General features: G+C 37.8%; 1 protein-coding gene across 1 annotated transcript in view; it reads right to left on the bottom strand.

Annotated features, from left to right (window-relative positions):
• Window positions 1–14,269, bottom strand: part of RYR3 (ryanodine receptor 3) — a 401,651-nt gene that overhangs the window by 241,862 nt on the left and 145,520 nt on the right. Inside the window, exons 19-22 of the mRNA XM_063117743.1 lie at window positions 10,987–11,179; window positions 3,220–3,436; window positions 2,899–3,003; window positions 143–246 (exon numbers count right to left, since the gene is read on the bottom strand). Of these exons, the coding sequence (XP_062973813.1) occupies window positions 143–246; window positions 2,899–3,003; window positions 3,220–3,436; window positions 10,987–11,179 (619 nt within the window). The remainder of the gene's footprint in view (window positions 1–142; window positions 247–2,898; window positions 3,004–3,219; window positions 3,437–10,986; window positions 11,180–14,269) is intronic.

A 14,269-nucleotide genomic window follows, 5' to 3' on the forward strand; every position in this document is an offset into this window, starting at 1 on the left:
CAACATTCTAAAAACCACAGACTTACAAACTGCAGACATACATTTGGGTACTGACTTGTGGGGTGTAACGCCACAAAAATGCTCTATTGTAGAATTAAATTATGATAATATTTTATTTTTATTCTTCCATTTTACAACTTACTTTAAAGTTTCTGTTGACATTTGCAGATTATAGTTCTTCTCGGTTTCAGGTAGTTTTGAAAATTCCACTAGACAAGGGTGTTGTCTTTTATTATCATCTCGTATCTATAATATGATTTATAAAAGAGACTGTAATTAATCTTAAATGAACATCAGGCTAACAACAACAAAAATGTTTCTTTCACAGGTAAAATTTGGGAGCAAGGCCATCCATTATAGGTCTCAATAGGGCTGAAGCATCTCCCGTATGAGGGAAGATTACAACAGCTGGGATTGTTTAGTTTGGAAAAGTGGAGGCTATGGGGAGACCTGAGAGAGGTGTCCAAAATTATGCATGGTGTGGAGAATGTGGATAGGGAGCCATAATACTAGAACCCAGGATCATTCCATGAAGCTAATTGGTGGGAGATCTGGGATAGATAAAAGGAAGTGCTTCTTCACACAGTGCATAGTTAAACTATGGAATTTGCTAACACAAAATGTAGTGATGGCCACCAATTTGAATGGCTTTAAAAAGAGAAGACAGCTATCAACGGCTACTAGTCCTGATGGCTATGTGCTACCTCCAAAATCAGAGGCAGTAAGCCTATATACACCAGCTGCTGGAGAACATGGGCGGGATGGTACTGTTGCACCCACGTCCTGCTTGTGAGTTCCTGGCTGATAGCTGGTTGGCCATGATGCTCTTCTTATGTTCTTAACTAGAATATACACAAAAATCTGAACTACCGATAACCTCTGAAATATAGGAAATTGTCCCAGGAAACTTGGATATATTTGGGGTTTGGAGTCTGCATGGTCCAGGTATTGCATCACTTCTGTTGTCATGGCTGTGACTGGCTAGAACAATTACAATAGCTTCAGGGAATTAGGTACAACCAGCTTGTGCCTCTTGCCAGGGCTGCTGTAACTGTTCCTACCAACAACAGCTGTGCTACTGCAGAACTGGGTCATGAAACTTAGTATGACTTTTTCTAGGATTCAGTTCAGCGCCTCACAGTACTGCAAAAGTGCAGCAGAGATTTGTGCTGGTACCATAGTTATATGCATTAGTTCAGGTTTCTATTCAAAATCATGTAAACAACCTTAAAACAGTTACTAAGTAGTATTAGATAGGGATGAAAACATTAAAAAAAACACTTAGGAATCAGTCAAGTATTCTAGGAGCCAGCTTTGAAGGAGTAATGGAAACCTAAATATGCTAGTGAGAGGAGCAGGGGGGCAGATATTGCAGGTGCAGAAAACTGATATGTTCTGGTCTTTCTCTCTCTTTTGGTCCTCATATGCTTAGTTAAATGATATCAGGGCTTTGCCTCCTTGGAAGCTGTAGTCTCTCACTTGGGAACTCTTCTTCACTGCTTGTTGTGATGACCAATTGCTGAGGGAAAGGTATGATCACAGTCAGTCTTCTTAATTACAACTATTGCTACTACTACATTGAAAGGGGCTCTAGAGCGGTGTCCTAAAATTAAGTCTTGCTTCTAGCGAAGGCTATTGCAGAAAGGGAAGAAAGAGGTGTATCTGATAAATGGCAACTACCCATCGTCTGTTTCTTCATTGTCTATGACAGAGTCTACACTACTGCTTTATAACGTCAATGAAGTGCACTGACAACTGTTGGGGCCCATGACACATTCCATATTCCATTTTCAAACCATTTTCAAAGTATTATTTATTTATTTATTTTATTTATTTATTTATTTATTGCATTTATATACCGCTCTCATAGCCAGGGCTCTCTGGGCGGTTTACAGAAATTCTAAAATTGAGGTAAAAACAAGTATACAAAATTTAAAACTCTAAAACACAGAACACACACACATAAAACATTAAAAACCAATTAAAAACTAAACATGTGGGTAATTAGGATATTTATTTATTTATTACATTTTAATACATTGTTACATTACATTATCATTATTATATCATTATCATTATTATACATTATTATTACATTATTATATCCTGCTTGGTGTAGATCTGACCTATGAAGAAAACATGTGAAGAATATGTTCCTCCAATATGCAGAGCAAGAGGATTGGACTTAAAAGACAAAGATAAAGCGTAGGTGTGTGGAGGCTACGTTATATCATATGTAAACCACTCTTGAAGCTTTTCAAGTCAAGAGTGTGGTAAAAAAAAAAGCTTGAAAGAAAGAAAGAAAGAAAGAAAGAAAGAAAGAAAGAAAGAAAGAAAGAAGAAAGAGACCATATGTAGTTCAAATTACTTCCCACTGCTTACATGGTGTGGAAATGAAGCTACAATTTCCATGATTTTGGACTATTTTTAAATTTCTCTTAAACTGAAGGATTTTTGATCCCCCAAAACATGGATGGGCAGAAGGTAGATCTCCAGATATTTGAGATTTCAACTCCCAGAAGCCCCTGCCAGCATGGCCAATGATCAGGAATGCTGGGAGTTGAAGTCCAGAACATCCGGAGATCTACTTTCTCTCCATCCCTGGCAAAATGTATCATTAGTGTTTTTCATATATGAACATTGCAAACAATGGAGTGCCATATTCTGGAAAGGAAGTAAACTGTACAACTGTAGCTTTCTGTTACTCTTTACTCAATTCCAGTTAATATCGCTACCAGTAATTCCATACAATGTGTATATAAACTTCTGTTCCCCAAGACTTTGTTTTAAATTATGATTTTAGTACATAAAATCATAATTTTATAAATACTGATTGTGATTTTTAAAAACTTCTCCAGAAAACTCATTTTTCTTCACAGTATTTCTCTTAAACTGTACCTTGCCGTAGGTCCAGCCGAGTTCTATTTTATTCATTCCCCAGAGTTCATGAATATTTTCAGCAAGCTTGTCTCTGATCTTCTCAAGATGGAAAGGCAAAACAATCTATGAAGATAATACATGAAGAAATTACCTGAAGTTCATCAAGATAAAAAAATTCACAGCAATAGGCTCTGTGTGTTTTATTAATGATCAAATAACATATTAAAACACAATTGGGAAAATACATTTTATTATAAGAGTGGTTATTACTAAGTAATGGTGTCCTGATAAGTTAAATTTTCAATTGTTTTATGTATTATTATTTTTGATTAGACATACCTGGCTGGTGTCAATTGGAAAAGGAATAAAATTAGCTTGGGAGAGAAATTGTGTGGTACCAAGCAAATCTCTAACTCCATCTGAATCTCTCTTATATTCTTTTACTGGCTCCAGTTTCATCTTCTCTTTTGGAAGCAAAGCTTCATAGCAAGGCGCATAGCTGGTAGGTGGTAGAAACTTGAACTCTCCATGGCGGCCACCCATTAAGAAACGCACTCTACAAAATTGTAAATGGGAAAAAGTATAATATTTAAGGAGAGTGATATTTTTAAAAAGGTCATATATCTTATCTGATAAAATAAAAACTACCTTTAATGTGCTAACTTAATTTATAATTTCCCATCCACCCCAAAATTAATTAAGCTGCAATTTTATTAAAGAACACCATCTTTCATTATTTTTTAATTTTCCCTTTTGAAAAAAAAAAGCAAATTATTTTCCACAGCTCTTCTGCCATATGTCATGGCCAATTTTTAATTACCAACTCATCAAGATTTCATGAAACCTCCGCATCAGTTGATTCATATATTCTACTTATGACATTTATTTACATTGAACATGAACAAAGAATATCAATTTTTCTGTGCAAGGACCTTAATATAAAAAATGTGTTACAGTAAAATCACTTAGGCTTCATTGGAAAATATTTCCAGTGCATTTATCTTTTATTTCTTCTCATTGAGTGAGTATGGGGTGTAATCTCCAGTTATGTAAAAGAGCCATACTATTTTGTCTAGACCAAAATTATTGAACCTATTATTGCTGATTTAAGTATTTAACCCTTTAGTTTTGAAGTCAGATTATAATCTATGTGGGAGTATGAGTCATGATGCCCCCAAAAAGAAAGTATAGTCTCTTTCTGAATTGTATATAATTCTCCAGAGTCCATAATCCCACAGTCTTCTCTAACTGTGTAGTTATCTTTTGCTGTTTTGTTTCCTATTTTCACTTCTGTCTATGGTCGAGTTCATCACTTTATTTACATCTCCACCTATTATCAAAGATCTTCTTTAAAGCCATCTCATAGCTGTAGTGTTTCTTTCAGAAAGGGAGTTTGATTTAAATTTGGGCTATACATACAGCCTAGTGTGTGTGTTTTTATCTCTAAGTTTACCTTTAGCAAATAAATATCAATCAGTAGCATCACCCTTGATTTTGAATTTCCTTCTGCAGCATAAATATCATTCATCTAAATAAAAGTTCTTTTTGGTTCTGTGCCATATCTGGGCATTCTTCTTCTTTTTTATTGTTAAACCTTGTACCCACCTATGTTTTATTGGGGACCTCATCCCTTTCACATTTATGAGGAGGAGGAGAAGGAAGGGCATGACTTCACAGATGCAGGAACCCTCCTTTGCTCAAAGAGGACTGACCTTATAAGAAAAGTGAGATGCTCTGCCAGGTTAGTCATCAACAGAGAGAGGACCCACCCTGAAGGGTTTAGATAGCCTTTTCATTTCTGTACGTAGCCTATTGTCAGTTTACTGGCAACTCTCTTACTCACTACTAGCTAATTAGGCCAGGAGCAGTCTTTGGGTTTCTACTGAATCTGTTTGTTTGAAAGACTGTTGTTAGCATAATAAAGGAGTATTGGCAAGAAGATCAAGTTGAGTTTGCTGCTTGTCTATTGCCCAGCAGAAGGGCCCTTAGTTCATTTCTGTGGTGATTTGTTTTCTGTCCCATGTTGAATCTGTACAGAAATTTAGTGAAACCCAGCTTTAAGCAACTAAATAACATTATAATAAATAATCTTAACTTTAACCATGAACCAGTTCCCTTTCTGTTTATTTATTTATTTATTTATTACATTTCTATACCGCCCAATAGCCGGAGCTCTCTGTTGTGCGCAGGGCCTACTAAATTCAATGTCTTGTGCCTCATCTATTTCAACTTAGAGAAAATTAAATTGGGGTGGGGCTGCCTCTGTCATCTGGCGCAGTATATAGATGTACATACTAAACGATCTATTATATTCTAATTACCTACCAAATTTGATATATAGTGATATTGTCTTGAGTCTCATATGTTTGTCTTAATGTCTGACCCTTGGTTGTTTCATTCTTAGTCAGTCTTTGTTATTCCTCCTCTCCCTCTTCTCCCCTCCCATACATCTAAAAGTTTCTGCTTGCTGTCTTTAGGCATTCAAGGTGAGTGCAGTATTTTTTTTTCTTCACCAGAAGGTGAGCTCAAATGATCTCTCTATACGATATTTCCAAATCTGGGAAAGTAGTAGCTACTCAGTCTGATAAGCACCTTTCCACTAGCACTTCCCGTATTTTAACTTTTATTTTAAAAAAATCTCAGAGAAATACATTTTCATGATGGAGATTTCTAGGTAAAACATTGATTTAATTTCATTTAGTTGTTTTCTAAAATTATTTCTTTGTTTCATTATTTGATTCCAAATAAAGTAACAGATGTATGCTGAGCAGAGGTTTTAACACTGACTTATCCTTATCATCTAACAGTTATTTATAGAAGAACAAGACTGCTGAGTCAACATTTATTCAAATACACAATATTTAGATAATATAGAACACCAGTTCAGTACTAGAACTGACACGAATGATCATAACAATCATTTGAACATATTTTGTTAGGCCTGTTCCCCAACTGCCTGAGCAGCAGTGATGGCATCTCTAGCCATTTTACATAATTTTCCTAGGATGAGTTTCAGGAATATGTCAAATACCTAATATTTTTTCCATGACACTCTGTGAGCTTCAGATACAGGCAGCCCTGCAGCAGCATTATTTAGCATACCACCTGTTCAGTTACAAAAAGCACCATACATTTATCTCAATAATGTTGATTTTTCATGTCAACACATCTGGACCCTTGAGTTTTCTAAATCCTCTTAGCAAGTGAGATAAACGAGAAATTCTTTCACATTATTTCTCAGCAGTCAATGTATAATATACACACACAGAGAGAGAGAGAGAGAGAGAGAGAGAGAGAAACAATTTTCTCAAGAAATATATGCTTGTTAAGGACCCTCCTTGATTATCCATGCCACATAACAGTATATAAGGAAGCTGATCATACCTTTACCATGGTATACTTTATTTATTTAGGACATTCTTTTGCTGCCTATCAAGCAAATCCTCTGGATGATTTACAAAATTTACAAATCAATAAAATAAAAATAAAATCAAACCACAACAAAAACTGATTTAAAATAATGGGCAGCATTTAATGCAGCCAGTCTGATGTAATGCTAGCATAAGCGACTTGTAGCACAATGCCAATAGTGTATACGGAGAAATTCTATTATATTCAGTGGTATATAAATGTTACAAATAAATAAATAAAAAGTAAAAAACAACAAGTTTCCCTGGAAAGCCCATTGCAATAGCATACAGCATTGGTGTTGCACTAGAGGTTGCTTACGCTAGTGCTATGTCAATGGCATAAGCGAAGCGGCAGCGTTGGATACTGCCCAATATCAATAGAACCAACACAAATCCCAGAATAAAGTCAGCAGAAGATCAGCAAAAAAGAATGCAAAGTACTTGGAAGTTAAATAAATAATTTATCCCCTTTTAATACACTTTCAGCAGATTCAATATACAACTGATTGATCATAACTTTTTTTTAAAAGGGATTTATAACTGAGAAAAGGCTTTTAAGATTGTTAGAATGATGTTTCACTTTAGGAAGTAAGGGTGAAATATACTTTAAGTCATTTATAGATCTACCAAAGAGAATGAACATCTGTACCATTCATTTCCAAGTCTTCCTACTAACCTTTTCCAGGAATATTTACAACATATTGGGTTAGATCCAGAAAAGGAGACTGACAGAAGCTGGCTCAGGGGGAAGCCCTGAAAATCTGTCAGAGGCATCTCCCATGCTCATAGAAGGTGCCTCCACCAGCCTCCCACACAACCGCAGACTGTCCCCCTATCCTTGAGAGAGGCATTTCAGGGAGCTGGGGGAAGACGGGAGCAAGAAATTCAGCTTCTGACAGCCACCTTTCATGGGCTTTTCTCTAGATTCAACTCACAGACCATTTTTTTGAACTTTCAAACTGTTTGCTAACATATTTCAAATACAGATCTGTAGCTTATTTAAAGCAACTAGAAAGTAATCCCCATTGAACACAGTAGGATTTCATTCTGAGTAAAAATGTTTAGGATTAGTTTTCATGTTAACCTTTTAGGTAGCCTCACAAATAAGCCCACAAATATTAAGAGCCTGCTAAAACATTTTAGTAACTTTCAATTACCATAATAAATATAATAAAAATCCTTGTGTGTTTACTTGGAGCCACTTTTTACCTGCCACAAACAAACTGCTGTTTATAAGCCTTTTTAAATGTCTGATTTAATTCAAGGAATACATACATTCAATAATTGTTTGACCATACCATTGCAAGCCCTCTTTTTTAGTCACTTATCATGCTATGGTTAAAATGGCTAAACAGCAGCAGAAAAGTGCTTTGATTAACTGCTTGGCACATTAAGCTGTAGTTGGACTTCAAGTAGCCACCCACATGGCTACTTGAACATATTAATCAAGCACCACAAATTTATTTTCGAAATGTGCAGTCTACCAGTAGCAAAAGCAACAAAAAGACTTGTGGCTTAAAAATTTACAAATTTATTTCGCATTAGTTTTCATGGATTAGACTCCACTTCATCAGATACATGAAGTGTTATCTCAGTCTAGTCCATAAAAGTTTATGCCATAATAAATTTGTCAGTCTTTACAGAGCTATTAAGACTGATGTTTAAGCTCCAATACAGACTACTACAGCTATCCCTTTGGAAAATGTTATAATAGTCTACAAGTACAAACTCATTTTTCATGTAGGAAGCCACTTGTTTGAAATAACTCCCATGTGAATATCTCACCAGAGTAGGTTTGATTTGAAGGAAAATGTTGGAGCTTTTCATATAGGGGTTATTTCAGACCAATGGCTTTCTATGTGGAAATGATGTGGCAGAATGACTGACTTCACTGACTCAGAAATAAATGCATGAATCAGCCCCAAGGATTCTTTTATTACAGGAAGTCATAGACAGTCTGCCTAACTGTTTAGAGCCAAAACAAACAGGTCCTGCTCCCCAATACCCCTGAGAATCAGTTCCTTCTAAGTCTACATGAAAGATCATCTACAAAGGTAGGCAGCCTTCTGAAATATTTTGTCTCTCTTTTTTAAAAATAGGAACCTTCCCATTTAATAATGTTTCCAAGCTGGTAAGTATTAGGCAGGTTTTTAAAACCTTTGAATACATTTTCGAGATTCCTTTTCATTTAGACCTGGGTGAGCAACATGTGTCCATCAGCAGCCCTCCAGTATAGCCACCACTGCTCCCCTTTGCCCCTTCCTCCACCCAGAAAAAAATGATGAAGAAGTCATGATTTGTTGCTGAAATTCGTTTGGGAGAAAGTGTTCCTTCAGGTACCTAGGTTCCAACATGTTTAGGTCTTTAAAAACCAAGACCAGCAATTTCAATTGGGTCTGGAAACAATGAAGTTAATGAAGTTGGAACAATATGGGCTCCTGATAATAGGGATTGACTAGTCTGCCAGTTTCTGTTTCTGGACTTTTCTGGACACTTTTCAAAAGACAGTCCCATGTACAGCGTGTTCCAGTAGTCCAACCTGAAAGAAAGCAAGGCATACACAACTGTGGCAAGATCTGCCTTGACCCGGTATACCTGCAGTTGGCACACCAACTAAGTTCTGTAAAAGAACTGCAGGGCAGTCACCATCTGTTTATCTAGTCAAATGCCAGCTCCGGAACACTCTCAAATTAAGAATCTGCTCCTTAAAAGGGGGATACGATCCAATCCAGAAATGACTGAAAGCCCATTCCTGGACTGGCCAAATGTCCAACTAACAGATCCTTCATGTTGCCTTATTTAATAGATCTTTCTTTCAAATTAGAATTCAAGCTTGAAAAAATATGTACAATGCTTGCTACTATGCCTCAATATTTCTTTTCAAATATAACTGCCACAACAGTTTCCTACGGTTTACAGAAGCATGAGCACTCATGCAACAGGATTTTCCAGCCTTTTCTCCCATGCTACAGCATATTTGGTCCCAAATAGCTACTTCTGAGTGTCCGGATGTCATAGACCTAGCCTTGAGCAAAAGCCAAGGCTCATTGCTGGATGAGGATGAGCTGAGCTGCAGTTTAGGCTGCTATACTGCCAACTGAAGGGAAAAAACTGGTTTCCTGATACTGAATGTAAGGATGTTGCAGTCACAGAATAGTTACAGACATTCCCCCTTAAGCCTGACCCGAGGAACGAAGCACTCTCTGCTCCACAACTCCTGATCATGGAAGTGAGGTGAAACTTTCACTTTCTAACCAGAAGGTTGTTCCTTTAAGAAGCTCTATCCTAGGAGTCTAGGAGGGGTAATCTGGACCAAGGCAGTTATAAGGCCTCCATCAACCTCCCACTTTTGTTGGTGCACTGAGAGTGGTCTTAAAAAAGAGCTGGTGTTCTAGAAGTGATAGTGTCAGGATAAGACCCAGTCTCTCTCTGGTGTGGATCCCAAATCAAACTTGGAGCTTGAAAATCAGCCAAGACAGGAAGCAGGGGAAGAAATTCCCCAAGACTCTCCAGGAGTCAAAGAGGAATGCTCCCAGGAGCTTAGGAGGCTCAGTCTTAATCCTTTTCCCCTTCTTCCCCTCCTGGGGAGCTCAATCTTTCCTGGAGGGAGAGGGAGCATCAGGATTGAGAGATCCCAGAATCTGCCACAGTGCCAAGTGGGCAGTGTGGAGAGGAGGTGGGAAGTGGTCCACTAGACTAGCCACTTGCCAGAAGTAACAGCTTGAAGACCCTCCCTGAAAGAGGGGTCTGGAAAAAGCCTGTAGGGTACAGTGGGAAACTGCCTATTCAGTTGATAAGCAACTGCCTTACTTTGTTAGGCTAATTAAGCTTAAGAGGATAGCTCTGAGCATTCACCCGCCCTTCAGGTGTGAAGAGATGCCTATTTACTGAATAAAGCTTTGTGGATTGCAAGGCAAAGCTCTTTATTGTCTCAGATCTCGTTGGGAGGGCTTGGAGTTATGACCAATAGTAAAACTAATTTTAATCACTTGAGTATCAGAGGTTAGGGCAGGATCCAACACAAGTCAGCAGTTCTAAGCCCTCAGTGATTTTTTGGAGGGAGAGTCAGGCATGTTTTAAAGATTGCTTAACTTCTGCTAAGATTGTGCCCTTACTTACTAAAATAATATCTTAGAGAAGACGAGCCAGAATAATGTTTTAAATGCATCACAATTTTTAAAATTACATTAGAGCTTGAAAAAGCTACCAAATTAACACAGCTGAACCTCAAAAGCCATATTTGTATTATTTTATGGAACTGAGAAGTGAAGCATAAGCCATTCCAATTCATCACTGTTCCTTAAATCCTTTTATGTGAGAAGAGAGTTTGACCTCTTGTTGATGCTGCCAAGAAAGATCTCAGTTAGTGCCAGATATGGTGCTATGTGTCCATTGATAAATGACAGAGACCTAAATCATTTCACATAGCTCATGAAAAAAATCATTAAATAATAGTGACTTCACTCAGTGCCAACCTGGGAATAATTTGAACCAAAGACAAGAGGTGTCAAAGATTCTATATTTCGTTGTCCATTATCTATGACTCAGGGTTTCAACATAAAATTGTTTTTCTTTTCATGACTGACAGCTACAAACTACTTCAAATGTAGGATGTAGTGACCATGTTTGGCAGTGTTCAATACAATAGTTTGGCAGAATAGATCAAACTATTAATCTGAAAGAAGGAACGACTTACTTGACACCTGCCGAGAAGCTCACCACCGGAAAATAAAGTCCATCGGTGTTGAAGTTCTCAAACATTCCTTGCACAGGCTGCCCATTAATGCGGAAAGAAATGCTGGGTGCCCCTAAATCCAAGCAACAGCTGACCACGTCATCAGATGCTAGCAAATGCTGATTGACAGATGCGACTGCTCTGGGTACTCGACCTAATAAGCAGGCAGGCACAGAAAGATTTCTTTTTTACTTTGAAAGCAAAGAGAATTAACTGTGTTTGCAAAGAATTATGAGATTTTTTATGGCATTTGAAATCACATTTCTTTTAAACTAAAAATATGACCTTGCCCTTTTCTTTCTCTTGCAAATGCTTCTAGTTGAAGAATCGAGCAAATGAGATATATTTAGAGATGCTCGAGGATTTTGTTAGGTCCAAATTTTAAACAGAATAACCAACTTTACACTTCTATGTGTATCAGGACTTGCATCTCTGAATTTTGTGATGCAGTTGTCAGCTCAAAAATGTGTACAAAAATGTGGGTTTTTTTAAAAAAAAATTACAGTATGATACAGAAATTAGATTGCTTGGAGTTATGATTGAACACTTGTGAACCTAACATGGACTGGAAGCAGATTGATCCATGCATTCCTACTTATATTATCCATGCTGATAATCTTAGCTATGTAGATTCCTGTAATCTGCCCTATCAATCATACCTCAGATTACAACTACTATAAGAAAGGAGCAATAGAAGTATTTCAGTAATATGTTAAACATCCTCACATGCATAAACAGTATTTCTATTCTCACATAAAATTCAAACCTTCAGTATACCATTCACTTTGTATTGTCTACATTTGTCAAGAAACAGAACAATTCTCCATTTTTAAATTTAGTTTAATTTAAGAGGTTTATGGGGTTAAATCTTTTTTGTGTAACCAAAAGCTTAATAGAGGTCAAAAGGTTAGCTAGAAGGTAGAGGTCAGGAAGTTGTGCTCAAGGGAGCAGGAGATTGTAAAGACAGAGAAAGACTGTGCTCTTAGCTAGACCTAAGGTTTATCCTTGGATTGTCCCGGGGTCATCCCTGTTCATGTAAATGACACACAGGATATCCCAGGAGCAGGCAGGGACAATCCCGGAATAAACCTTAGGTCTAGCTAAGGCCAGAGACAAAAGTTTTAACTCAGGAAATAGAAACTCAGGGCTCATCTACACCAAGCAGGATATTGCACTATGAAAGTGGTATGAAAGCGGTATATAAAAGGCAGGAGCCACACTACTGCTTTATTGCGGTATTGAAGTTGGGGCCCATTGACACATACTATATACTGCTTTCATACCGCTTTCATAGTGTTATATCCTGCTTGGGGTAGATGTGTCATGGGCCCCAACAGTTGTCAGTGCACTTCAGTACCACTACAAAGCAGTAGTGTAGATCCTGCAGTGCACTTTCATACTGCTATAAAGCAGTAGTATGGCCCCTGCTTTTTATATAACACTTTCATACCACTTTCATAGTGGAATATTCTGCTTGGTGGAGATGCACCCTCAGTTTGCAAAAAATGAACCCCTCCTGATTGGCTGGACTTGGGAAGAGAGAGAAAACTAATTTTAGAAGACATAAGAGAAGCAGAGAGAAAGAGAAATAAGAGAGAGAATGAGAGAAGGAAGGAAAGAAAGAAAGAAGCCCAGAGCATTAGAGAAAAGGAACAGTCAGAGTTGCTACAACTTGAGAAATGATTGAGAGACAAATGATAATACAATATTACTTAGATAAGAGACCTCAATAAATAGGAACACCATCTAATTGTGTTTGCTGGGTGTGTGTTTTCTTGGTTATTTATTTACTGTATTTTTATCCAGCTTTAGAGACTCGTAGTTTTTTTGGGTGCATGTGCGTGTATCCTTTCAGATTTTAAAACCTTTTCTTATTGACATTTTCTCTTCAGTAAAATGTAAGCTTTGGTATTTGGAATATTGTGGTCCCTTTCTTTGGTTTTCTCACCACACATCTATTAGCCAATCTGCACACTACCTGAGACCAAGTAAGTTTTAAGGCTGGTTTGGTGGAGGTAGCCAAAGGAAAAAAAGACTTCCACCTAGTGCTAGTGGAAAAGGCTATAGGAAAGGAAATGCAAAAAAGAGTATTGACACACTATTTTGCCTGTTTTCCTTCTACGAATTGCCAGTCCATAACATTATCTCCTAATGTTCTATAGGCATTTTAAAAATCTATTTTAATTGAGTATATATATATCAAATATATTGCAAGAAAGTCAGTAATTAAAGACATAGCAAAATATTTTAAAATTATGGATTGAAGTGCAAAGTTTGATACAAAGAAAACTCATTATGTTCTTTCCTGTTATTCGGTTTCAAATAGCATGCACTTCTAAAATGCTCAATTTTCCATTTGATTTAACTCAACAAAGGAGTTGTCTACAACTCACATGAATTTAAATTGGGTTTGCATGGGAGTAACATTCAGTGGTTTGTAACCAAAGCTTTTGGTTACAAACCACATTTTAAAGGTTCAATGGAAAATAAATGTATTTGAGAGCTGGGGGGAGGATTCCTATAGCCGCTAGACAGTGTCGTGGGTGGGTGAGAAAAGGATAGTTTGGATTCCTGAATACAAGGTGGAAGACAGTGTTCCAACCTTGGACCCAGGAATCTGAGCACCACTCCCCTTACCCCTTGCAGCCAGTGCGGAGAGAACCACGTCCACTGCCTCAACAAGATCGCAAAAGTGACCTTGGAGAGGAGGGAAAGGGGGTAGTTCTGTGTGCAGGGAGGGGACTGGGGAGGCCAAGTTATGAAGAATCCTCTGGCTTCCATAGTCTCCTTCCCTCCCCCTCTCCTCAGAGTGCTAGCTAAATGGGCAAAAATGCCCATTTAGCAAAAATGCAGAGTGGGAGAAGCGCAGAGGCAAAGATCACCTCCATGTCTCATGATCAGGCCTGCTCCCCTTAGTGTTGGGGCAGGAGCTTCAGGCTATCAATCAGAATCAGATTCTGAACCAGAAGAAACAGGACTAGAAATGTACCAGCCAACACAGGAAATGAGGGAGGAGAGTCTCCCAGGATCTGCAGGAGCCAGGGATGAATCTTCATCAGTCTTTATCAGAGAAAATGCTAACAACTCAGAGTGTGGGAACTCAGCTTTCCTCAGAGGGGGAAGGGACTTCAGAGCTGACCGATCCCAGAGTCCACCGCAGACTCAAACATGCGCAGCTAAAAGAAGTCAAAAAGTGATCAGCTCTGCTAGCTTCTTGCCAAAGCCTTCTTCAGAATAACCTCCC

The sequence above is a fragment of the Elgaria multicarinata genome, chromosome 2 (assembly GCF_023053635.1).
Source record: "Elgaria multicarinata webbii isolate HBS135686 ecotype San Diego chromosome 2, rElgMul1.1.pri, whole genome shotgun sequence".
Classification (NCBI taxonomy): domain Eukaryota; kingdom Metazoa; phylum Chordata; class Lepidosauria; order Squamata; family Anguidae; genus Elgaria; species Elgaria multicarinata.